The sequence below is a fragment of the Schistocerca gregaria genome, chromosome 2 (genome assembly GCF_023897955.1).
Source record: "Schistocerca gregaria isolate iqSchGreg1 chromosome 2, iqSchGreg1.2, whole genome shotgun sequence".
NCBI lineage: Eukaryota > Metazoa > Arthropoda > Insecta > Orthoptera > Acrididae > Schistocerca > Schistocerca gregaria.
In genome coordinates this window covers 774,100,669-774,127,790 of record NC_064921.1, presented here as the reverse complement: position 1 = coordinate 774,127,790, position 27,122 = coordinate 774,100,669, and the positions used below count along the sequence as shown (strand labels likewise).

General features: G+C 43.4%; 1 protein-coding gene across 1 annotated transcript in view; it reads right to left on the bottom strand.

The window, feature by feature from the left end:
* LOC126335969 (uncharacterized) overlaps positions 1-27,122 on the bottom strand; it is a 301,475-nt gene that overhangs the window by 76,091 nt on the left and 198,262 nt on the right. Inside the window, exon 6 of the mRNA XM_049999446.1 lies at positions 15,198-15,551. Within this exon, the coding sequence (XP_049855403.1) occupies positions 15,198-15,551 (354 nt within the window). The remainder of the gene's footprint in view (positions 1-15,197; positions 15,552-27,122) is intronic.

The window sequence follows — 27,122 nt, the reverse complement described above, 5'->3', positions numbered from 1 at the left end:
CGGTACTCACAGCTTTACTTCTGACAGTATCTCGTCTCCTGCCTCCCAAACTTTACAGAAGCTCTCAGCGCACACTCCGCTGCAGAGTGAAAATTTCATTCTGGAAACATCCCCCAGGCTGTGGCTAAGCCATGTCTCCACAGTATCCTTTCTTTCAGGAGTGCTAGTTCTGCAAGGATCGCAGGAGAACTTCTGTAAAGTTTGGAAGGTAGGAGACGAGATACTGGCAGAAGTAAAGCTGTGAGTACCGGGCGTGAGTCGTGCTTCGGTAGCTCATATATTAGAGCACTTGCCCGTGAAAGGCAAAGGTCCAGAGTTCGAGTCTCGGTCGGGCACACAGTTTTAATCTGCCAGGAAGTTTCATATCAGCGCACACTCCGCTGCGCCGTCCGGAGTGGCCGTGCGGTTCTAGGCGCTACAGTCTAGAGCCGAGCGACCGCTACGGTCGCAGGTTCGAATCCTGCCTGGGGCATGGATGTTTGTGATGTCCTTAGGTTAGTTAGGTTCAATTAGTTCTAAGTTCTAGGCGACTGATGACCTCAGAAGTTAAGTTGCAAAGCGCGCAGAGCCATTTGAACCATTTGAACACTTGGCTGCAGAGTTTCACCATAATCAACATCAGTATGAGATAACACCACGGTTTCGAATACACTCATGTATTCATTGTGGCATGGAAGCAAACAGTTTCCCAATGTCATCTCTATAAACAGCTTGACATAACTAAAATACTTGTCGTGTCAGTTTATAAACGTTGCTGGCAGGAGTGTGCTACAAAATAATATGTCTCCCCATCTGACCCCAGATAAGCTCTATGGCTGACAAATTAGGAATCATTGTATGCCGGACAAAGATTTGTATACTTTTCGAGGCGTTTGTGACATGAAAATCATTTTACAACACTCCTTCACACGGTAAACTTTTCTGTGAAACCTCACATCAAAATTCTGCAATTTATATTTATGATATATTACCCTCTTTCTCGTGTCAATATCTCACTCATTAAAGAGTGGAACTGACTCATTTTTCTTGCGCGAGGAAATGGAAATTTGCGGTGCATAAAATGGAAACCGTACGTTATGGTTATGATCATGATGTGGGCTGATATTGTCTGTGTTGCGTTATATTGAGAAAAAAAATGTGTGTAATTATTGGTGTTGAGAAGTGGATGAAAAGCAATGGACCAGATTTTCACACTGTGAAATAGCTTGCAAGCAAGTGTAAATAAGACACTATTCTAAAGCAGGGATAAACCAAACAAGATTGCGCGGTTTTAAACAGTCTCACCTTGTATTTCAATTTTGTCAACCTAACTAAAATATTTAATGGCGTAACAAGGAGATTTTCCGTGGACATACAACGGATGTGGCAAAGCCACAACAGGTGTCGAGTTCATTCCCCTTCACAAACAACGGCAGCCGAATAAAATTAGTTCCGTAATTTCATGGGAATTAAAATACAAGGTGAAAGAATATTAATGATACGATTCGCTGGTGATATTGTTATCCTAAGTCAAAGTGAAGAAAAATTACATGATCTACAGAATGGGATGAACAGCCTATTGAGTACAGAATACGGACTGAGAGTAAATCGAGAAAAGACGAAGGTAATGAGAAGCAGCAGAAATGAGAACAGCGAGAAACTTAACATCAGACCTAATGGTCACTAAGTAGTTGAAGTTAAGGAATTCTGGTACCTAGGCAGCAAAATAACCAATGACGAACGGGGCAAGGAGGACATCAAAAACCGACCTGCACTGGTAAAAAAGGCATTCGTGGACAACAGAAGTCTACTAGTATCAAACACAGGTCTTAATTTGAGGAAGAAATTCCTGATAATGTATTTTTGGAGCACTGCATTGTATGGCAGTGAAACATGGACAGTGGGAAAACCGGAACAGAAGAGAATCGAAGCATTTGAGATGTAGTGCTACAGACAAATGTTGAAAATTAGGTGGACTGATAGAGTAAGGAATGAGGAGGTTCTATGCAAAATCCGAGAGGAAAGGAATATGTGGAAAACACTGATAAGGAGAAGCGACAGGACGACAGGACATCTTTTAAGACATCAGGGAATGATTTCCATAGTACTACAGGGAGCTGTAGAGGGCAAAAACTGTGAAGGAAGATAGAGATTGGAATACATACAGCAAATAGTTGAGGACGTAGGTTGCAAGTGCTGCTCTGAGATGAAGAGGTTGGTACAGGAGAAGAATTCGTAACGGCTCGCATCAAACCAGTCAGAGGACCGATGGCTAAAATAAAACACAAAAATCTATCACAGGTTCGAGTTGCCTGAAAAATTTAGATCTTGTTAGCTCGTTGATAGCAACGAGGACATGAAAGACAATTAATTAAAAAGAAATTAAGTAAATAAGTAATTTTATGTAGTAAAAATAATGTTCTCTAGCCAAAGGACACTACTAATGACTTGTCTGCATGGAGGACTGTTGATTATGAGCACAGAAATACTGACATGCAGTATTTAAGTAATGTAGAAAACATGCAAGATATAAAGTTCAGGATCGATGTCAGAAAAAAAAAACACCAAGCACTCATATAATTGATTCGCCTTGATGGGCAATGAATCCGCAATCTCCAGAGCGTGTGCACATTTCTTCGGCTTTCGGCGGAAATCTATATTTAGCGAGCATGGAGGAGACGGACAGGAACTGTGGATAGGTGGCGCTGGGTGGGAATATGAATCGGCCGGGGAGCGTGCGGAGGTAGTCTGCGCATTTGCCATTTACAATGTGTCCAGATGGCGCATAGGTTAATGCAACTGCCTATCAAGCAATTTCACTGACATTGACAACTGGTTTAAAGCTAATTCACTGTCATTCAAGTTTGAAAAGACCCACTATTTGAAGTTCAGACACTTAAAGAAATTTACTTCCAGCATATGAATAACGTATGAAGGCAAGCAGATTGAAGAGGTTGGCAGTGTTAAATTTCAGCGATTACATCTCGATTATAAATTCAGTTGGAAAGGGCAAACCACAGAATTGCTGAAGTGCCTAAGGAAGTCTGTATTTGAAGTGCGAATGATGTTAGGTGTAGGAGATATAAATATAAAAAAGGTTGCATACTTTGTTCACTGTCATTCTGTTACGTCATATGGGATCATATTCTGGAGTAACTCGTCAAACCGAGCAAAAAGTTTTAGAGTGAAAATCGTGCAATAAGACTTATTTGTGGTGTAAATTCAAGAACATCAGGGTTTCAGGTAAAGCGCAGTTTAAACAGAGTTTAAAAGACTTTGTGATATGCAACTCCTTCTAATCAATAGATGAATATCTTAAAAAGGGACTGTTAGATCAACTGGAGTGAAATATGTGTTACATTTCAGTTTTGACACCGCTTGGTTATAACAGTCAAGATTAGATATTTTGTGTGTGACAAATTTGTTAAAATTGCATAGCTATGTTTCATTCTGACAGTGCATTAATTCTATAGATATTGACAGTAATGTATTCACCTACTTTGATGATCTCGTGACAAATGATCATGGAAGTGAGTACTATATTCAGATGTTTTATTTTTTATATTATACTTTGACTTGTTCCACACCCATGAGGATCATCTCATGTTAGGGTCTCTGGATCGAAAACGGAACCTAATCCAATCTCTGATCTATCTAATCCCGATTTAGAGTCCCGGTCCGGCACACAGTTTCACATGTCGTCGCTAGTCTGCATAAAGTCCCGATGTAGCTGATCTCAATAGTTCCTTCACTGTCCTTTGCTTTCTCCCCCCCCCCCCCCTCCGCCTCCTTCAGGTTACATAAAATATAAAGAGACTTGCAGACTAGTGTACCCCTCGGGCGCAGAGTTCCCACGCGGTACGAAGGTGTCATTTGGGTTGCCTGCGTAGCAGGCGTTTAGTGCCGAGGCGACGTCGTTTCAGTCTGACTAACGGAGGGCGACACTTCTCCGCCCTTCTTTGCATCGCTTGTCACGTGGACGGAGACAGAGCATTGTTCGGCATCATTCCGTCCTCCAGGTGTTTACGTGGGGTGCACGCCCCGATGAACAGTATCGAGTGAAGAGTCAATGGGCGGGTCTTCTACCAGAGCCGACCCACAGCCTTCCATTAACGACGAGCACCGTCGGATAACAGCGCTGCAACCAGTTCAGTCTTCGACGGCCGCCGCTCGTCCGCCAGTTTTCCACTTCACCATTCTATGTACAAACATTTCCTGGAAGTGTCTACCAACCTGATTACGGCAATGAGTAAGTGATGTTACTGAAACACAGTACCCGACGTCTCATCCAAACAAGAGTTAAGTATTGCATATAACTGATTCTATAGTGCTACTGCTGATTATAAGTTTATGGAGGCTAAATATCTGTCATCAGTCCCCTATTCACCACACACAACAGAATCGGTGTACATCCATACATTTTAGTCGAAAGTAGATCCCACACGAAAGTTTGAGAAATGTTTGCTTAACGTTTACCTGAGTGGGACGTGGATACCAGCCAAGTATTCACCTACTGGGCTGTGGTAAACCACCTGAAAATCACGTCCAGGCTGACCGGCACACTGCTCCTCGTCGTTTAATTCGCCGGACGGATTCGAAACGGGGCCAGAGCGCTTTCACAACTCCCGCAAGCGGACGCTTTAACACGTACGGCTATCAGGAATAGTAAATCTGTAATAAGTAGTGTGAACTTTGACTCTCAAAGTCTTTCAGAAGTTGTGTTAGCCGGTGCCACCAAGGTAGAACTGGTATCACTTTTATGCTTGGTACACTGAGGCCCAGCACACCGTGTTGCCAAAGTACACTCCACAACAGCGGACGATACTACGTACGAGGGTGAGTCAAATGGAAACCTTAAAATGGTAATAAAAAATCGAAATTTCGCGCCGTTATCCTGTAGGTTGGTAAGCGTGCTACAAACGACGTGCAGAATGGCCTGTAGGTGGCAGCATAGTGCAGATGCACACATACCGTCGGAGCATCAGTATAAAGATGGCCGCCCCACTTGCTACTTGCACCAGGGAAGAATAACAGTCTGTTATTCGGGTTTTGAGTAGTGAAGGTGTGAAACGTATTGAAATTCATAGACGAATGAAGGTTCAGTACGGTGATGCATGTCTGTCACAGCAGCAAGTCTAAGAATGGAGTAGGATGTTCGCAAATGGTGTGACTTCAGTGGAAGATGCTCCTCGTCCAGGTCAGGCACAACGAGTTGTGACTCCACCACTGAAAATCCATCTACTCTTTCCTCACTCGCCGTAGCCAATGGGTCTCATGGGGGGGGGGGGGGGGCGCTATACGACGCGCTTATTTTAGTAGTACACTGCATTGAAAACACATAAATCGGCATGGAACGTGCTTCAACAAGCAATGGAAAGGACTACCACCCACAAACGCTGCAAACGGACTTATATATGTGGTACAAGATGGAGAATATATAAAATAAAAAAGAATTTATCGCTGCACAGGTAAATGCTACAAGAATTTACGCCACGTGAAAAAACAGAGCATTAAAAATTATTTTCATATAAAAGAAATTATTTTCAATTTAACCTCTTAAACAACTGAAATTTTAAATTAAACTAACTGGGATTTAAGACAAGTTAAATGGATAACAACAATGAGAAGTAGGAACAGTAACCTGCAGAAAGGTAGTATCTCCGTCTTTCGGGCACAAATTTACAAGAAAAGAGCTATCTATGAAGAAGCACTTAGTTATGGGAAATGGCATGATGTCATCCCACTTTGCCGGTCCATGAACCAAATTTGTGTAAACCCTTGTTAAGAACTGCTGCTGTAATTGTTTTTTTGGGAATGGCCACTTGAATACGGTATACATCCGGAAGAAAGTGTGTTATTTACTATCTCCCCATCGATTGAAGTACCTGCAGTGGGCGATGTAGATCAAACGTGTTTCACTCAGAAAACAGTGTTATTTACCGACATCATTGTGTTTATTAAAAGTTTCTCACCACTCTTCGTACGTTAAAGTTTTTGTGTTACTCTCTCAGATATTATTGTATGGCGACCAGTTAATTCAGTACATTTCTATTTCACAGTCCTTGTTACACACTGAGACCGTTAGTGATAGGCAAATTTGTCCTTTTTTCTTTTATTTCTTTCGCTTTCTTAGTCTACGTATTCATATCTTTGATTATGCGGTATAGCTGTGTTTGGTAATAATGTTAAAAACGTAACTGCAATTGATAGATTTTTCTATAATGCATAAATCTTTTTTCTTATTATTACTTAAATACAGAAAAACTTTTTGGTTTATTTTATCTGCACTTGTGATATCAACTGAGATGTGAGGAACTACTACGCACGTCGTAGACATGAAAGCACAGAGAGGGATATCGAAAGTAACAGTTGAGCAGCGATATACAGTGAGGGAGTGACAATTAGTTTGTGTGTGTGTGTGTGTGTGTGTGTGTGTGTGTGTGTGTGTGCAGCAATATGGCGAGATGCGCGTTGTTGATTTGAGGTGCAAAAACTTGCCAAGACAGTGAATCTGGAACTCAATGATGGAGAGAAGTACCGTGGCAATGCGTAATGAAATATGAAGGGGTCATTATGAAAGGAGAGATCGTGTGATATGAGTATTACTAAATGCACTTTGTCTCAACCGGTGCTGAAAAAGCCTTCTTAATGAATAGCCAAATGTTTCAAGCAGTAAATGTAGCGATAAACAAAATTACATCTGCGGATCAGGTGCAAGAACGCCTTTACTGGCCATGAATTTGCGATTTCGGCAGTCATGTGTAAACGTGATAGGCAGTTATATCGCGGACTGAGACCATCAAAAACAGTGTATGAAGTACTGAAACATGAATTTATTGTGTGTAACATGTAAGAAACGTCCACATGCTAAACTTGTGGAGTGTCACCAACAATTATGTCCATTCAACCAGTGGCCTGTTAAACGTCACTGGAATTGACTTTCCAGTACAGCCGAGGAGACCCTTTACCAGCATACTTCGCCGTGGAAATACGAAAAACGGAGCTGCAGTAATAACTTTATCTGAAACATCACAAGCCGCAGCCATCATCTCAATACGCCGACACGCCTCTCCAACAACGAACATCAATCTGCATTGTTGCGCGCTCTCTCCAAAGACTAACAGAATTCAGCAGTTCAGATTATAAATTGTTTATTTCATTATAAAGGTATTTTCTTTCTTATCCTTTCCTTTACTGGAAGTGAACTATCAACTTTCAGTGCAGTTTCGTTCTCCCACCAATAGCAATAAGTATTTTTCTTTTACTTGAACTATATCTTACTTTGAAATTATTGTGTGCCTTCTGAGGGGATGTGTTACAAATGCGTGAGCGGTGTTAGTTTCAAAGTGAGTTTGCATATGGCATACTTAAATGTGTGAAAAGGGCGCACGCGTAAATCGCGGCGTCCGCCATTAGTTTCTGAGCTCCGACCAGCAGAATTAAAGTAGCTTGTTCGCTATTGGTCTAAGCTTCGCGGCGAGGGAAAATTGAATACGATAGTTGTCAAACGACACATGTTATGTTTACATTGTGCTTAGTCATGTTACCATTCTTTCACGAGTAATAACTTGGTTGTTGATATTACAGAGCTAAGTGAACAGATGTGTAGTCTAATCCTACAGTGTTTATGGAATTAGTAACAGAACTGTGTGTGACTTAAATAATTTAGTGACTATGCGGAACCCCATTATCCATATGCACTCAATTCGTAAGTAGAACGACTACTTAATGATTTCTAATAAAACCTCGAATAAATAGTATAAACACACTGTCTATAATTTCGCGAAGTACACCCCTGAGAACCGTTTTCTCCACACTCTGCAATTGGTAAACACATTATTCCAAGATCCCAACGTCGTAGCTTTCAGATTCTTATTTTTGTGAAATATTAGTTCATGACAAGAAGCATATCTGTAACTCCACAGTTTGCACAGAACATTTAAAACGTTGATCTTGGCAAATCTCCTCTTCTCTGTACCGATTTGGTACCCTTGTCGTTATTGCTTGCTATTATAATAGATTACATTGAGAACCTATTGATCTGTAGATACATTAAGTTCACAGTGTCATTACGCTTTGAAACCACATTAAGTGAAGTGGTTTACTCCACTGTCCTAATATCGTAATTCTTAACTCTGCTTTGTGACATGGTAGTCCACGACAGAAAGCTCTTTAATATCTTTTACTTCACGGTCCGCGAGGTGCATCAAAAACAGTCGGCGAAGTGCACTGCAAACGCAGTCTAAAAACTGCCGCACCAACACGCCATACCGTCCGTCATGCGCGACAGTAATCAGTCTGGACTCCTCTCCACACACCATTGGCACGTTTCAACAGCGACCTCTCGATAATTTTAAAGCTCGGCGCCTCTCGCAGAATATTACGTGGGTTACTTTGTTTTAAACAACAAAGGGAAATTACAATTTTACAGTGATATACAAATTTATGCACGAAATTTTTTTTTTTTTGAAGATGTAGGAGCAGAAAATGAAGAAGAACTGTCTGTGAGGACTCAACGAATTACATCGCTTCCCGGAGGCCAGAATCATATCGCCGACCCCGGCAGCATCGGGCGACGTGAAGTCTTTGGTTTTGGCAGTCAGAAATAGATTTATTTTCATGTCGGATGTTCTTTGTAACTGTGCTTAAATGAGCAACAAAGCATCTCGTGTACTTAGCATCCAGTGTAATTTATGTTCCGTATACGTCACCCGTACCGTGGAACCATATTTGGTGACCCTCGACAACCGCGTCGCGCCGTATTTTCACGTTCTGCTACCGCGTCCGTAACAGTGCTACGACAGTGCAGCCATTACAGGCACTTCGTCCAAACCATCGATGGCACCACTGCATCGTCGTGTTTTGTGTCTCTTTGCGATACTGAATCTTCGAATGCTCCGCAACATGCAGTAATTAAATCTGAAACAACGACACATCAGACCAGTGACCTGACTGGGAAAAATGCCGACGTGGACAATGAAAAATGGAGCCCCGCCGACACTCCGTCTCGTCTTTTCAGTACGCCCATGGTTCATCAAACTTTCTCCCCTTCCCCTGCACCGGTGTCCACGAATAGGCGAACTGTGCAAATGAGTGGACTCGTTATCTTACAGAGTGTTTCGCACACGGTGAACACTGTCGTTTCTACCTGCAAACGAAGGCTTCCGACAAACAATCTTTCTATTGTGCTCGGCTCTGGTTCTGTTCGTACTACTTTACAGGCGTCTACTGTGAGCAATCGAGCCCACCTTCAGGAATAAAGACCCGACGTCAACATCCCGCCTAACGTGCACGGCACCCACGCCGCATCTGTGATCTTGTCGACGCCTTACGTACAAAACAATGTGCGACGTATTGACTGTATTGTCTCGAGTGCTCACCCCGCGTCTTCGGCGTCGCGTGCATCCGCACTTCTACCACCTGACACACACCACGGCGCGCAGTCTCACAAACTATTTTTCAACGACGTCGCTAACGCATCGACCGCGCCACATGTGCTCGTGTTCTTGCCATCCGTACTACAGCAGGTCTACATCTACATCTACATCCATACTCCGCAAGTGACACGACGGTGTGTGGCGGAGACCACTTTGAGTACCTCTATCTGTTCTCCCTTCTATTCCAGTCTCGTATTGTTTGTGGAAATGAAGATCGTCGGTATGCCTCTGTGTGGGCTCTAATCTCTCTGATTTTATCCTTATGGTCTCTTCGCGAGATATACGTAGGAGGGAGCAATATACTGCTTGACTCCTCGGTGAAGGTATGTTCTCGAAACTCCAACAAAAGCCCGTACCGAGCTACTGAGCGTCTCTCCTGCCGAGTCTTCCACTGGAGTTTATCCATCATCTCCGTAACGCTTTCGCGATTACTAAATGATCCTGTAACGAAGCGCGCTGCTCTCCGTTGGATCTTCTCTATCTCTTATATCAACCTTATCCGGTACGGATTCCACACTGGTGAGCAATATTCAAGCAGTGGGCGAACAAGTGTACTATAACCTACTTCCTTCGTTTTCGGATTGCATTTCCTTAGGATTCTTCCAATGAATCTCAGTCTGGCATCTGCTTTACAGACGATCAACTTTATATGACCATTCCATTTTAAATCACTCCTAATGCCTACACCCAGATAATTTATGGAATTAACTTCTTCTAGTTGCTGACTGCTATATTGTAGCTAAATGATAAAGGATCCTTCTTCCTATGTATTCGCAGCACATTACACTTGTCTACATTAGATTCAATTGTCATTCCCAGCACCATGCCTCAATTCGTTGCAGATCCTTCTGCATTCAGTACAATTTTCCATTGTTACAACCTCTCGATATAGTACCACATCATCCGCAAAAACCCTCAGTGAACTTCCGATGTTATCCACAAGGTCATTTGTATATATTGTGAATAGCAACGGTCCTACGACACTCCCTTGAAATCACTCTTACTTTGGAAGACTTCTTTCCATTGAAAATGACATGCTGCGTTCTGTTATGTAGGAACTCTTCAATCCAATCACACAATTGGTCTGATAGTCCATGTCGTTACATCAACTGTCCGCGGACGACGTCGCGACTGCGTCGCGAGTGCCCGCATTTCCGCCAGCCGCACCTCAGCACCTCATACAACAGTACGGACATTGAGCTAACGATGTTGCTGCCAGGTCTACAGCTCTTGTGGCGATTCACAGGCCGCGCTCTCACTATGCTCTGTTCCACGCCCTCACCAATGGGACTACCCGACTATCGCCCAAATTCTAAACCACCACTGTTCCGTTTTGGTCAACCTGCCGTGTGGTTTTTCCTGTGTGAATGCATCGTGGTCGCCACGGCATCATCGACGATAATGCCAAGTTCGTCACTCTACTCAGACACCTCGGTGCGCAAACCGAATTCATCAGTGATTTATTTATTTCTACTCCTGCCTCACCGTTACTTCAACGCTTGTCACGTACTTCAAGGTAACAATTTCAACATGTCGTATACGACGAGACGCTCGCGAAAAGACGCCTTCCCAACTTTGGTACCGCCTTAGAACACAATCGGACGGACAGTAAATCTCATGCCCGATCGCACCCTATATAACAGCCTGAAGGTCTGAATCATATTGCTGACCTTGGCAGCACAAAATGGCGTGAACTCCTGGTTGTGGCAGTCGGGTGAAATGGTTCAAATGGCTCTGACCACTATGGGACTTAACATCTAAGGTCATCAGTCCCCTAGAACTTAGAACTACTTAAACCTAAATAACCTAAGGACATCAAACACATCCATGCCCGAGGCAGGATACGAACCTGGGACCGTAGCAGTTGCGCGGTTCCAGACTGAAGGCTTAGAACCGCTCGGCCACAACGGCGCTCGGGTGGCCTGAGCGAGTCATGTCATCGATAGTTCCTGTCTGTCTGTATCTCCTCAACATCCGAACAACATCACTTTGGTTCACTCCGAGAGACCTGGACACTTCCCTTGTTGAGAGCGCTTCGTGGCACAAAGTAACAATGCGGTATTGACCGTCTAGGCATGGTTGAACTACAGACAACACGAGCCGTGTACCTCGTTCCTGGTGGAATGACTGGAACTGATCGGCTGTCGGACCCCCTCCGTCTAATAGGCGATGCTCATGCATGGTTGTTTACATCTTTGGATGGGTTTATTGAAATCTCTGAACAGTGAGAGGGACTGTGTCTGTGATCAATGCCCACAGCGAACATCTAACTTCGGAAGTTCTGGGAACCGGGCTGATGCAAAACTTGTTTTGATGTGTGTACTTCTCAGATGAAAGCTACCAATAGCGCTGCGAGGTGTCAGAGATCTTACGCCACCTCGGCTATAGTACAATATCGCTCGCTGTCGACTGCAACCAGTTCTCTGTGTTTAGTTTGTACTTCACTGTTCATTTTCACCAGTAGGTACTAATCCTTTTCTATAAGATCGGCTTCCCAACTGCTCTGCTTCATTTATATGCGTGATTTCCCTCTCGTCACTACACGTCTTCCTGACTCAAATGTCACAAAAATCTTAGATCTGTCCAAGAGAATATAAGGTTTCACTTTAAGAGATTCTGGTGGTGTCTAAAGTACACCTGTGGCAAAACACAATAAATACCTTCACTGCATGATAACCATAGAGATGTTACTGATGACAGTGCCACTAAAGTAGAGTTAGTAAACATTGATTTCCGAAATTCCTTAACCTAGAACGAAGAAGGAAATATTCCATAATTTGAGTCGAGAACAGCCGCCAACGGGAGAAACTTAAAAGTGGAAATCCTCGGTGTAGCGAAGCAGTTTAACTCACTTAATAAAGGCGTTTTCCAGTCCAAATTGTATACCACTAGGTCCCTTTCAGGGTATGCTGATACTCTAGCTCCATACTTGGCACACACAACCGCTCGTTCGCCGAACGATCCATACCTAAAGACTGGAAATTACACAAGTCACACCAATACCCAAGAAAGAAAATATGAGTCATCCGCTGAGTTACAGGCCCATATCGCGAACGTCGATTTGCAGCAGGGTTTTGGAACATTGACTGTGCTCGAACATTAAGACTTATCTCGTAGAAAACGATTTATAGACAATCAGCCACCACGGAGTAAGAAAATATCGTTTTTGTGGAACTCAGCTACCTCTTTATTCTCGCGAAGTAGTGTGTGCTATCAACAGGGGATGTGAAGCAGATTTCATATTTTTATATTTCCATAAGGCTTTTGGCAGTTTTAATCAAATTGCAGGACTAACGGAGTATTATCTCAGTTGAGTGGTTGGATTCGTGATACCCTGTCAGAAAGGTGAAAGTTCATAGTAACTGACGGAAAGTCCCCAACCGAAAACGTTTCGAGCATTATGGGGAGGGCCATGGAACCAGCTCGGAATTTTGACGATGTGATGCGCCAATTGGACAGAATTTGGCACGATATCCCTCAGTGGGACATCCAACAACTCTGTCAATCAGTGGTAAGCCGTATAGTATAACTGCTTGTATAAGGGCCAGAAGTGGAGCAACGCGTTATTGAGTTGCTCAGTTTGTGAATAAATCATAGAATTTTTTTCTGAAATTGCAATCATCTTCTTGTCTTTTCATGTGCGTCATATCTAGCGACTTAAGTCCATTCGGATAATTTCTTCGTGGTACGTAGTTTTTTTTCTTAGAGTGTGCTTTCAAAATAATCCAATTGACACCTGTTCTTGATTCGATATCTGGAATATCTACTGCATCTTCATTGGATAAGAATTATACGAAATCTTGTTTTTGTAACCTTTCTTTAGTCGTACTGTAGTCAGTAATATTGTCATTGATTTTACATAATGAAGATGCTCATTGTGTCTTCGCTGCTATACTTCACGTACGACCAAAACCACTTTGCATTTTCGTATGTGTTTTGACTAATAGCATCTCCTGTAAGAATACGCCACGCTCCTGCTTCAACTTCTTGGATACAGCATGAAACGTAGTAGCAGAATCACTCTATCTCGAGTTATGTCATACGCAAACTTCGCTGCTGTTTAGAGTCGACACAGTTCTGTGTAGTGTTCAAACTTAACTACTCCGATTGTGTCCAAGAAAGCGTAAAATCCGAACCACACGTTTATTCCTCTAGAGCACTGTTCCAGCTGTGTGAACTGGAAAAAAGACACTGAAGATGTGCTGAAATGTTTGAGTTCAGCTACTTATGCTATTAGGGTCGTCGCAAATTTTGGCGATATACATCTCAGTAAATTAGCTTACCACGCGTATTTTCATTCTCTGCTTCGTATGGCATCAGATTCTGGGGTAACTCAATCATTGAGTAAAAGAGTGTTCATTGCACAAAAGCGTGTAATCAGAATAATTGCTGGAGCTCATCCAATATCATCCTGCAGACACTTATTTAAAGATCTAGGGATCTTCACTGTAGCCTCCCAATATATATGGGGTGATCAAAAACTCAGTATAAATTTGAAAACTTAATAAACCACTGAATAATGTAGATAGAGAGGTAAAAATTGACACAGATGCTTGGAACGACATGGGGTTTTATTAGAATAAAAAAAAGAAACAAAGTATTGCTAGACGCGTGAATGATCTCTTGTGCGCGTCGTTTGGTGATGATCATGTGCTCAGCCGCCACTTTCATGGTTGGTCTCCCGGGTCCCCAGACCTCAGTCCGTGCGATTATTGGCTTTGGGGTTACCTGAAGTCGCAAGTGTATCGTGATCTACCGACACCTCTAGGGATGCTGAAACACAACATCCGACGCCAGTGCCTCACCATAACTCCGGACACGCTTTACAGTGCTGTTGGCAACATTATTCCTCGACTACAGCTATTGTTGAGGAATGATGGTGGACATATTGAGCATTTCCTGTAAAGAACATCATCTTTGCTTTGTCTTACTTTGTTATGCTAATTATTGCTATTCTGATCAGATGAAGCGCCATCTGTCGACTTTTTGGAAGTTTTGTATTTTTTTGGTTCTAATAAAACCCCATGTCATTCCACGCATGTGTGTCTATTTGTACCTCTCTATCTCCATTATTCCGTGATTTGAAATTTGTTATTAACAATCCGAACGAATTAAAAAGTATTAGCAGTGTACACGGCTACAACATTAGGAGAAAGGATGATCTTCACTACTCAAGGTTAAATCTAACTTTGGCTGGAAAGGGGGTAAATTATGCTGCCACAAAAGTCTTTGATCACTTACCTAATAGCATCAAAAGTCTGACAGGTGGCCATATAGCAATTAAAAGGGTTTCTGAATGACAACTCCTTCTACTCATTAGATGAATTTTTGGATATAGTAAGTGGGTAATTTCCCCACCCGCACTATATATATATATATATATATATATATATATATATATATATATATATATATATAGTGGGTATTTCCCAATCCTCCACCATATATATATAAAATGATCGTGTGGCATTGTTGGCCGGGAGGCCCCATGTGGGTAAGTTCGGCCGCAGCATTGCCATTTCGGCGATTTGCGAGTCAATGATGATGAAAGACACACAACACCCAGTCATCACGAGGTAGAGAAAATCCCTGACCCCTCCGGGAATCGAACCCGGGACTCCGTCATGTAATATTTTGTGTAATGTAATATCTTGTATAGACACGTTTTATTAACCTGACACGTTCCACAGCATTACGAATTGTCGCATTCATGATGTGTGGAACAAGTACTTATCTAATTTAACCCGAGTGTACAGTGTGAGACAGTTGCGTTGCACTCACCCAACGTGAGCGGCGGCGTGCGGAAGCTGTCGCAGAGACTGCAATTGGAGGGCAGCAGCGCGGCGCGCTCGCCGCCGTCGCAGAGGCTGCAGTTGGGCAGCAGGGAGGGCTCGCCGCCGCCGGCCCGCAGGGCGCGCACGCTGAACCTGACAGCGCCGCCGCCCCCGGACGCCTCCCCCAGAGGCAGCGCCAGCGACGCCTGCGACGCCGGCACCGCGCGCGCCTCCACCTGCCGCGCGTCCACCAGCGTCACGACGCTGTAGGAGAGGCCCTCCGCTGCCGGTGGCGACCAGTGCACGTGCGCCGTGGGCAGCGAAGACACCTCCACGTACGAGAACGGCAGCTGCGGCTCGTCTGGGGACCAGAGAACGGCACACCGTATAGAAAGTGTCGGGAGTGCGAACGAATTCTCTCTGCTACAAAGCCCCGTTATACTGGAGAAAAGTGGACGAGCTCTTACAGACAATTCGCTTACTCTCACGTGCCATTCGTTCGTGCCTCTGAAAAAAAAAAAAAATGTATAAAAAAAATAAAAAAAAGAAGTCACTGGAAGCAGCAGAAGAGAACGACCGAAAATGAGCATCGATGCATGCGAGTAGCGCTGGTCACAGTGAAAATTTTCTGGCCTCCACTTGGAGAACCAGAATTGGGCGCTCAAATAGGTACACCGAGATTTTTATACAGAAGTCTTAAGAGATAACGATTGTAAGCGAATGGGGGGGGGGGGGGGGTTATAGTTCCGTCTGAGTTTGCTAATTGTACCCACTCACCTCCAGTCGTCATTCTCTTCTTTCCTTGCAATCTAGGAACAGCAGCTTGAGTATTGCTGTAATAAACGGTAACTAACAAGCAGAACAAAGAAGTGCCAATTACCAAAATTCAAGTTTTAGTCTGGCACAATCCATTCATGTATTTTTTAACACTTGCACTACACAGGGCTGCACTGTGCTTCACAAAATAACAAATATGTTGATACACTGATACATACAATAACACTACACCACAGTACATCAACCCACACTGCAATCCAGATGCGGCGTTCGTGGTAATATAGGCAATCCAAGTTTCATTTACCGGCGCGGATGAGATGCTCGCGGGCATCTAATCATGTTCTCGCGATTGTTCTCGTGGTTTATGACTTCGCGAACCACAGATTACGTCTCGTGAGGTACACGAATGATTACACAGCGTCAAACACCTTCATAGTCGCAAAATTTACTTGTTCTCTTAGCCTGATTCCTTAACATCTTCACACCACGCAAACGGTTAAACACCACCACGTGACTCTCTCGCTGGTTCTGGCGCGAAAAAACAAAAGAAGCAACCATAGCGACGTTATCATAATCGATATCAGTGCTACTCGATACATGCTTACACGATGTCTCTCCATGCTTCAGAAGAATTAAAAGGCAGAGAAGAAGAGAAGTGTCTAAAATCCAGTACTAATCCTGTGAATACGTGGGAACGAAATATTCAAATTCATTATGGTAAATTGCTGATAAACCTAAACATTGTGACCACTGCCACGCAAAAGACTGAACGCTGGCTGGTAGCACTGCGGGCATATAATGCGATAGGAACGTACGCAAGCGGAGCAGACATGAACGCTGAAACAGTCTATGCACGATAGGGGCCACAAATGTGGAAATCTACTAACTTAAGCGACTCTGATAACGGGAAAATAATTATAGTTCGACGCCTGGGAAAGGTCGTCTTGGAAACGGCGATGCCGGTCGGCTGTTTGTTTGTTACTGTCATGAGCTTCTGTGGTAAGCGGTTTGTTGGACAGTAAAACAACAAGTAGCCAACAGGATGGTGGACCACAACCAACGCACACAATAAATTAGCAACATCTTAAAAAATATAAAATTAATATATTCTTCAAGACAAATAGCATAAAACAAAATAATTAATAACTGTGACAGAAGAGAGAGATCAATACAATAGTACAGTAATATGTGCAGTAGACTGTAATTGCTGCAACTTTAAATATATTGAGATAACAGCAGGAAATTTTAAAATCAGATACAAAGAGCATGTAAGGACAATGAGCAGTAGCATGCCACAATAACATGACAAACCGAATGCTCAGTCTCCACGAAGAGTATTTCTTACAGAAGACAACACATGAAATTAAAAATATGTTAAATGAAAAAAATAGCATAAGATAATATTGACGCTAATTCATAACTTATATTGTAAATAAAAATGTTAATTTAATAATTAAAATTATTTATAACGTACGAAAATAAATTCATTAAAAAGAAAGTAATAAATAATAGAAAGGACACACACACACAAGTGTCCCTCCTAGCCACCCTTCCACCATCTCTAACCCCAGAACCCCCCCCCCCCCCCCTTCCAACCCCCTCTACTCTTGCCCACTACAGCTTCTGTGAGCCCTCAGCCAACCCTTCCAAATCTACAGGAAGTGAGGAAGACCACTGTGCAACCGGAAAGGTCATATGCAGTGTAATAAATAGATATGACCTACCAATTGGAAACTTATGCTGTGTCCAACTATTGCATACAAAAGAATCGATAGATACATGAAAAGGATAGAAAAATGAGAGTTGGTGATAAAGTATAATCTTATATTTGCATATAGTTAAATAATTTAAACAGGCTACTGTTTTGGCGGCAGTTGAGCTTTTTAGTATACCCATAAGTTGCTACAGATCCAATCCCCAGTGGCCTACAGAGATGGGAAGCTCTCCATAAAATCACACAAATTTAAAACAAAGGAAGTTGCACAACTTATAAAGTGAAAATTACCAGTGGGCGGCCACATTTCACATGTACATATTTGTGGAAGTGTCCATCAAACTAAGAAAGAAAACAAACGGTCATTATAACAATGTGGTCTATTACCAAAACACTTAAAAATGATTTAACCAGTTAATCGAGAATGTGAACATTTAAGAGGTCGACAATGGATTGCAAAAACGAAATATACCCTTGCCATCGGTGGCTGGATACATAAAAGGACAACATGAACTTATGTTGCAAATACGGCCAATGGCTAAAGAAATGGTTAGTGATTCAAAGAAAAGTCCCAGACGAGCAACCACTAACACCAATACTCTTGCCCAAGTGCATGATGGGGGCAACTAACTGGCTGTGAAAATTGGAACTGCGATATGAAATCCCGATGCAAATTAGCACACTTCACACCCACCTCCAGTCAGTGGCTACGAAGAGAGCGTATGCTTAACACTATTAATCTGTGAGAGGACAGAAGACGCCCGCACTAAATGGCTGAAAGTTGTAAGTTCAGCCTGTGTATTTTGCTCTAAGTCAGAGACAACCTCTCTCTGCAGTCCTCAGACCCAGCGTTTTGCCTCAAGACCTGGAACAAGTGTCGTCTGTGGCATCACCGAAGCGAGTCTGTTTCGACTTCCCTTTACAAAACTTAGCTGGTTCTTCCAGTGTCGGAATCTCATCAGCCAACTGGAGCATACGTCAAGAGTTCTGACCAATGATAGTTTATTGAAGCAGGGTAGCAACTTCCTGCTCTTGCACGGTTAACCAGTAAAGCGTGGTGTGGGGAAGAAGGCAGAAAGTCTCACCCAATACGTGACAGCTTTTCATTCATGGACAACCAGAAACTCTGCTGGAATTCACCCCTTCTACCGAAATAATTATGATGAGCCAAACAGAGACAAGATTTAATGGCTGCTACCACACTACAAAGGCTTGCGTTGTCATTCAGCCTTCAGATTCTTCTCTTTGCTGTAAAAGATTCCTTTACGCTTCCGCCTGCTCAACGCCCCTGCTGAATGGAGACTGCCGACAGTCTTACCCTACTGTTTACCTGTATAGAGATTGGTTTGCAGCTCGAAACAACTTTGCGGCTCTTCTAGTCCCCTAAGTTAACTTTCCTTTTGCGAACCAGCTAAAAGCTCCCTAGGCTGCTGAAATAACAAGACAAGAGGAAAGGAAATGTAGAAATAATTATCAATGCAATCATTGGCATTAATAAAAATTTTATGCTGCTTTCATGCAGCATTAATGATCTGACTTGACTGAAAACTCGAATCTATATAAAAAATTATAAAATACGTTATCGGACAGTTTGGGACTAAACTGCCATGTAACACTACCAAGAATAACTACAGATTTCCTAATAGAATAAATGTAATTAAATAATTTTCTTTAAATTGTAGACAACCGATGTTGTCTAGAATGAGTAAGTAAAACATGTTTGGTTAGAAACAAAGTAAACATTCAGTTGCGTAAGACAGAATTTTCCTTTTCTACCTGACAAAAAAATAGTTTTATAATTATATGGACGGATGCAAAACCCATAGTCAGCGAACCTTTCCACTACTGTGTATTAGAGAAATGCAAGCGTGTGAAGAACCCGCTTCCTTAAGTATCGCTGCCCACAACTCGGTTTCCCTGCAGCTTGGCTTCACACTGCTGGCAGTTCCCTCACCCTCCATCATATGAGTGAGCATTCACCGAGTGAGAAGCAACAAGCATCTAGTCCTAAAACATCCTGGCAGATTAAAACTGTGTGCCGGACCGAGACTCGAACTCGGGGCCTTTGCCTTTCGCGGGCAAGTTCAAATAGTTCAAATGGCTCTGAGCACTATGGGACTTAACATCTTAGGTCATCACTCCCCTAGAACTTAGAACTAGTTAAACCTAACTAACCTAAGGACATCTCACACATTCATGCCCGAGGCAGGATGCGAACCTGCGACCGTAGCGTTCGCGCGGTTCCAGACTGAAGGGCGTAGAACGGCTCGGCCACAGCGGCTGGCCGCGGGCGAGTGCTCCACCATCTGAGCTACCCAAGCACGACACACATTCCGTCCTCACAGCTTTGCTTCCGCCAGTATCTCGTCTCCTACTTTCCAAACTGGCGGAAGTAAAGCTGTGAGGACGAGGCGTCAGTCGTGCTTGGGTAGCTCAGATGGTACAGCACTTGCCCGCGAAGGGCAAAGGTCCCAAATTCGAGTCTCGATCCGGCACACAGTTTTAATCTGTCAGAAAGTTTCACATCAGTGCACACTCCGCTGCAGAGTGAAATTCTCATTCTGGAATCACGCACCTAGTCCTATTTCACAGCTAAGGGAATGCGGAGACTATTATTACGAGGGTCACTCCAAAAGAAATGAGCAATGTTTTTGAAAGATCCAATTTATTTTCCATGCTATTGATATTTTTAAAGTATGTCTAGATATTCTTGAGAGACAAAACGACATTTTCTCACATATCCTCTGTCTTTTTCAACTTCCTTGCATCACCGTAAAAATAAGGCCTGTACAGTAGCAGTCAGGACCAGAACTTTGCGTCACTGTTTAAAGCCTTCACAAAAGAGTCATCTTCAAATCTCATTCCATCTACATCTAAATCATACTCTGCAAGGTAAATAATAGTGTGTAGCAGAGGGTATTTCTGGTACCACTAACTGATCCCCCTACCCTGTTCCATTAGCGAATACAGCGTGAACAGAATTATTGTCAGCAAGCCTCTGTATCGGCTCGACTTTTTTCTTCGTGGTCATTAATGGAGATTTATGTGGGAGGAGGTAATATGTTGCCGGACTCTTCCTGCAAAGTGCTCACTTGAAATTTCAATAGTAAACCTCTTTGTGATGCATAACGCCTCTCCTGTAACGCCTGTGACTAGAGTTTGATGAGTATGTCTGCAACGCTCTCGTGCCGGCTAAATGGCCCCGTGATGGCACACGCTGCTCTTCGTTCGATCTTCTCTCTCTCTTCTATCAGTCCTACCTGCTACGATAGATGAATAATACTGGAGAATCGGTCGAACAAGCGCCTTGTAAGCCACTTCCTTCGTGGATGAGTTACATCTCCCGTAAGCTTCTTCCTGTGAATCTCAGTGTGGCATCTGCTTTTCCTACTATTTATGTTATTTGGTAGCTCCACTTAGTTTATGGTAGATACTGTTTCCGTCAGTTTGTCATCAATAGTGTATTTGCACAGAAGTGGCTTTCTTTGCATTTATTTCCGTTCAAGTTCAACTGCCAGAGTCAGTACCATTCAGCAATCGTCTGCAGGTCATTCTGGGAATCGATACTGTCTTCTGGTGTTTGCTACTTTATTATGGACAACCACATGATCTGTGAACTGTCTTCAAGATTATCTGACTCTTGCTACTACATCATTCATCAACACTGTAAACAATAACGGTTCTATCGCACTTCCTTAGAATACTGCAGAAATTCCCTTCACACGTATCGATTTTTTTCCATAAAGAGCGACGTGTTGACTTCTGTCAGCAAGGAAGTCTTGAATCTAGTCGAAAATCTGCTCCGACACTCGATAAGCTGGTATTTTTTCACTGAACGGCAGTGCGGGACGGTGTCAAATGCCTTCCTGAAGTCAAGGAACACTGCATCACCCTGAGCGTTTGTCCACGGCGCGGTGGATCTCATGGAGGAACAGAGCGAGGTGAGTTTCCCCAGGATCTCTGTTTACGGAATCCACGCTGTTTTTATACAGGAGATTTGCTTTCTCAAAAAACGTCATAATTCTTGAGCATAAAACATATTCCACAGTTCCACAACTGCCCGACGTTAGTGGTATAAGCGTATAATTTTATGTGCAAGTGTTCTACGACCCTTCTTAAAAACGGGAATGGCCTGCACTTTTTCCCGTTCGCTGCATGCCCTTCGTTGCTCCAGAGATCTACGACAAACTGCTTCTAGAGAAAGGCAGCAAATTGTTTCGAATAATCTTTGTAGAATCTTATAGGTATCTCATCTGGTCCTGAATACTTTCCACTACTAAGCGATTGTAATGCTTTTCTGTTCTGCGACGGATTGTTTCAGTATCTATCATTTTGTTGCTCGTACGATGATAGGAAGGAGGGACTTCCACTGTGGGAAAATTTGAGAAGACCGAAGTCAGTATTTCGGCCCTTCATAAGGGATTCCTTCACTTTACTAAAGAAGTGGAAATCACACTGTGCCAGATCAAAGGTGTAGGGTGGAAGATTCAGTGTTGTTCACCCAAGCTTTGTGATCTCCGTGGTGGTTTTCGCACTGAAATGTGGCAGCGTGTTGTCATGCAACAGCATAGCATCATAATGCAACACATTCAAGCATTAAGTTTTTTTAGAAGTTTGTCACATATATGTCACAATTGATTGTAGTTCGTGTGGCATGGTTTCCATAAGCAATAACCCTTTTGAATCAAGAAATGCAATACCCATCACCTTTCCTGCTGAAGGCGCTACTTTTCACGATGCCATTCTATCGATTGCCTCTTCGTCTCTGGTGCAAAGTAATGCGAACCAGTAAAGTACCTAAGTCATCTCCAGAATTCTTGCACTGTTTCGAAAGTTTGGTGTACACTGTCTTCTGTGTTTCTTTGCGGACGTCACTGAACATTATTGGAATCCACGTAGAGCAAATTTTTTTCAGCTTGAACTATCTCAGTATCTTGCACACACTCGCTTGTTCTATTCCCCCTTTACTGTTATGAGTTTGTCAGCCAAAATAAACGATGAATACACTGCACATTGTGAGGAGTTTGTGCAGTGCTTTGTCTACCGCCGCGCTGGAGGTCCCCAGTATTGGATTGCCCACTGTCAGCCGGTAAACTGCTGGCCCAAAGACTAACTATACTGCGACCAACAGCGTCCTGTCCCTACACCTTCTTCAATTTCTTGTGAATGTTTGTCTCGTTCTCATGATACAGGACCACTCTAATAACAGCACATTGTTTCAAACATCAAGTGCAACAGACATGTGGAAGGAATGCTATGACAGCGCTGCTTTCGGAAAGAGGTTGAACTAAATTTCAATACAAGTGAGAAGAATGTTTCTATGACTTCCGTGAATAGCAAAGATGTAGAACAAATGTGGGATTTTGGAGAAAGCGTTGCACATTCTTTTGGAGTGACCCTCGCATATGGCTTCAACACAATGCAGATAAGTACCGTTGGCAAATAAAGAAGCGGACCACAACCGTGCGCTCTGCGACTTGACACCCTTTGGGCAAGTGGTCGGGAGGGAGACGAATGACTAATACACTCCTGGAAATTGAAATAAGAACACCATGAATTCATTGTCCCAGGAAGGGGAAACTTTATTGACACATTCCTGGGGTCAGATACATCACATGATCACACTGACAGAACCACAGGCACATAGACACAGGCAACAGAGCATGCACAATGTCGGCACTAGTACAGCGTATATCCACCTTTCGCAGCAATGCAGGCTGCTATTCTCCCATGGAGACGATCGTAGAGATGCTGGATGTAGTCCTGTGGAACGGCTTGCCATGCCATTTCCACCTGGCGCCTCAGTTGGACCAGAGTTCGTGCTGGACGTGCAGACCGCGTGAGACGACGTTTCATCCAGTCCCAAACATGCTCAATGGGGGACAGATCCGGAGATATTGCTGGCCAGGGTAGTTGACTTACACCTTCTAGAGCACGTTGGGTGGCACGGGATACATGCGGACGTGCATTGTCCTGTTGGAACAGCAAGTTCCCTTGCCGGTCTAGGAATGGTAGGACGATGGGTTCGATGACGGTTTGGATGTACCGTGCACTATTCAGTGTCCCCTCGACGATCACCAGAGGTGTACGGCCAGTGTAGGAGATCGCTCTCCACACCATGATGCCGGGTGTTGGCCCTGTGTGCCTCGGTCGCATGCAGTCCTGATTGTGGTGCTCACCTGCACGGCGCCAAACACGCATACGACCATCATTGGCACCAAGGCAGAAGCGACTACCATCGCTGAAGAAGACACGTCTCCATTCGTCCCTCCATTCACGCCTGTCGCGACACCACTGGAGGCGGGCTGCACGATGTTGGGGCGTGAGCGGAAGATGGCCTATCGGTGTGCGGGACCGTAGCCCAGCTTCATGGAGACGGTTGCGAATGGTCCTCGCCGATACCCCAGGAGCAACAGTGTCCCTAATTTGCTGGGAAGTGGCGGTGTGGTCCCCTACGGCACTGCGTAGGATCCTACGGTCTTGGCGTGCATCCGTGCGTCGCTGCGGTCCGGTCCCAGGTCGACGGGCACGTGCACCTTCCGCCGACCACTGGCGACAACATCGATGTACTGTGGAGACCTCACGCCCCACGTGTTGAGCAATTCGGCGGTACGTCCGCCCGGCCTCCCGCATGCCCACTATACGCCCTCGCTCAAAGTCCGTCAACTGCACATACGGTTCACGTCCACTCTGTCGCGGGATGCTACCAGTGTTAAAGACTGCGATGGAGCTCCTTATGCCACGGTAAACTGTCTGACACTGACGGCGGCGGTGCACAAATGCTGCGCAGCTAGCGCCATTCGACGGCCAACACCTCGGTTCCTGGTGTGTCCGCTGTGCCGTGCGTGTGATCATTGGTTGTACAGCCCTCTCACAGTGTCCGGAGCAAGTATGGTGGGTCTGACACACCGGTGTCAATGTGTTCTTTTTTCCATTTCCAGGAGTGTATTAGGAAGTACCTCGCCGTGCGCCTGGCGCTCGGCTGAAATCGGAAACCAGTCTTGCGGCACCCTCCGTTCGGCTGTAATTGGAAATCAGTCACGTGACGTCGCTCGCTCGCTGTGTGATGCGATCTTTGTCCTGACTGTCAAATTTACACAAGAGAATTCGTTCGCATCTAAATATTTATGACAAGCAAAACTATGACTGCTTCTCGTTTTATTCAAAGCAATTGAAGATGTGCTCTGAGGTCCTACCTAACCACACCCTCGGAAATCGCCACATATTCACATATAAACAGCCAAATATTTGTGACAGGCATGAATATAAATGTCATGCTGCTCGTTCAGTCCTGTCTAACTACAGCCTTATAAATCATGTATTCGGAAAAAAACGATAAACTATTTGTGGCAAGAAAGAATACAAATCTCATTGCTGGTGGTTTCGCTCGCAGCAATTTCATCTTTCGTCTTTTAATCAGAGTGAAATCACAAAACTGAAGAAACTCACTAATGGGAGGGCAAACTCTTGTGTGTAAATAGCATCGAATACTGCACAACATACTTCCCTTACCTAAGTAATAAAGTCCCAGAGAGTGTTACATATTGGAAGACGGGAAGATAAAAGGAAAGTTAGCTTGTATCATGATGCGAACCTACTTCCTTGAACTATCACTCAACGTCTCTAGCTATTAAGTTCGTGCATAAGCTCGTAGCACTTTTCCACAACTTTAATAAACACAACATTTACACATAACATAGACGTTAGTCATCAGTAATATATTCTCCTTCACTATTTACAACTGTCGGTTTCATAGAGGCGAAGGACGACGTTCGGAGCACATTTTCATCTGGAATGGAATTCCCTTGAAGGTTGTTCGGCAGAGAGCGGTGAAGGTGAAGATTTGAGGGTGAATAAGGTGGCTGCAGAATGAGTTCCCAACCCAGCTCCTGTATAGCGTTTTTTGTCAGTATAGGGGAAAGCGAGCGGGAGTTATCGTGGAGCAGCATCACTTCACGGTATCTTCCTGGTCGTTGTTCTCGGACTGCGTCTCAGTTGTTGACAATAACAGCAGTGGTGGTTACACCTGGGGGAAGCAATTCGTGGTACACCACACAGTCGCTGTTCCATCAGATGCATAACATTGCCTTTCATGGATGCGTGCAGGTCTTTGTATAGGGAACCTCTGCTTTGTTTGGCTGAACCACACCTTTTTTCCCCGTATCTCAGTATAAAGATACCTTTTCTCGTCACGAGTGTAAGGTTCTCATATGCTTTCTGCTGTTGTAAACAATTCACCTTTATTTTACTGGGAGAAAGATGAATGAGCGCACTGCATGAGTAGCGAATAACGTCTTTGACTCTGTGTTCAGCTTTATCTGTGGTTGACTCGCTAGTAGATACCTGGGAGGGTCATTATGTTTAATAGGCTGAATGCTCCTTACACGTTTCTCGTGGACCCAGTCTTGGTATACAACTAATTGCTTTTCTTTTGCCATTTCAATACACAGTTTGTGCGTGTTAAATTATCTCATAACAGACTCCCATATTGCAGTTGTGACTGAAAGAATGCTTAGTAGCAAAGCATCAATAAAATTTTACTGATAGAATATCTTAGTTTATACAGCAGGAATATCACATGAGCAAGTCTACTTGTCAGATCGCTTATATGGACATCTCACGAGAGCCTTTGGTCTATTTTTAGTCCCAATAGTTTGATACTGTTATTCTCTTCTTTCCGTTCCTTTAAATTAAAATAAATTTCCTCCGTTTCTGTGTTGTTTATACATAACTGGTTAGCAATACACTGCACCCTACATTTTTCAAAAAGTTCATTATTTTTGTTAAGCACCTGCGAAGATAATGATCATATCACCAGCATATAAGACCTTTTAGCAGGGTATATAGTTTGAGAAGTCACTAACATAGACAATAAAGAGGAAAGGTCCAAGAATGAACCAATGTGGAATTCCTCTTTTAATTTTTATTAGTTCTGACCTTTCATTGTTCACATCAATAAAGAGGAAAGGTCCAAGAATGGAGCATTGTGAAATTTCTCTTTTAATTTTCATTAGTTCTGATCTTTAACTTTCACGTACACTAACTGTTGCCTGTTATTTAGGTATGATTTAATCAAGTTCAGTGGTTCGTCTGCAATACCACAATATTCTATTTTTTTAACAATTATCTCATGTGACACTGAATCAAATGCTTTGTTTAATTCAATGAGTGTTGCACAGTTGGTTAGTTTTCTTTCAAAAGCATTGTGGATTTCAGTTATCAGGCTTTTAATAGATTTTATGGCTGATTGATTAGTTTTAAATGCAAACTGGCTGTCATTAACTAATGTATTGCTCTCAAAAAACATGTAAATTTGTGTTCGTGAACAGCTCTCTGTGATCTTGGCCAGTATAGGGACAATTGATCCTGGTCCATAATTATCTGGTATTTCTACATCAGTCATTTTGTTTGTGGGGAGTGTAACCATAATTTTAAGACAAT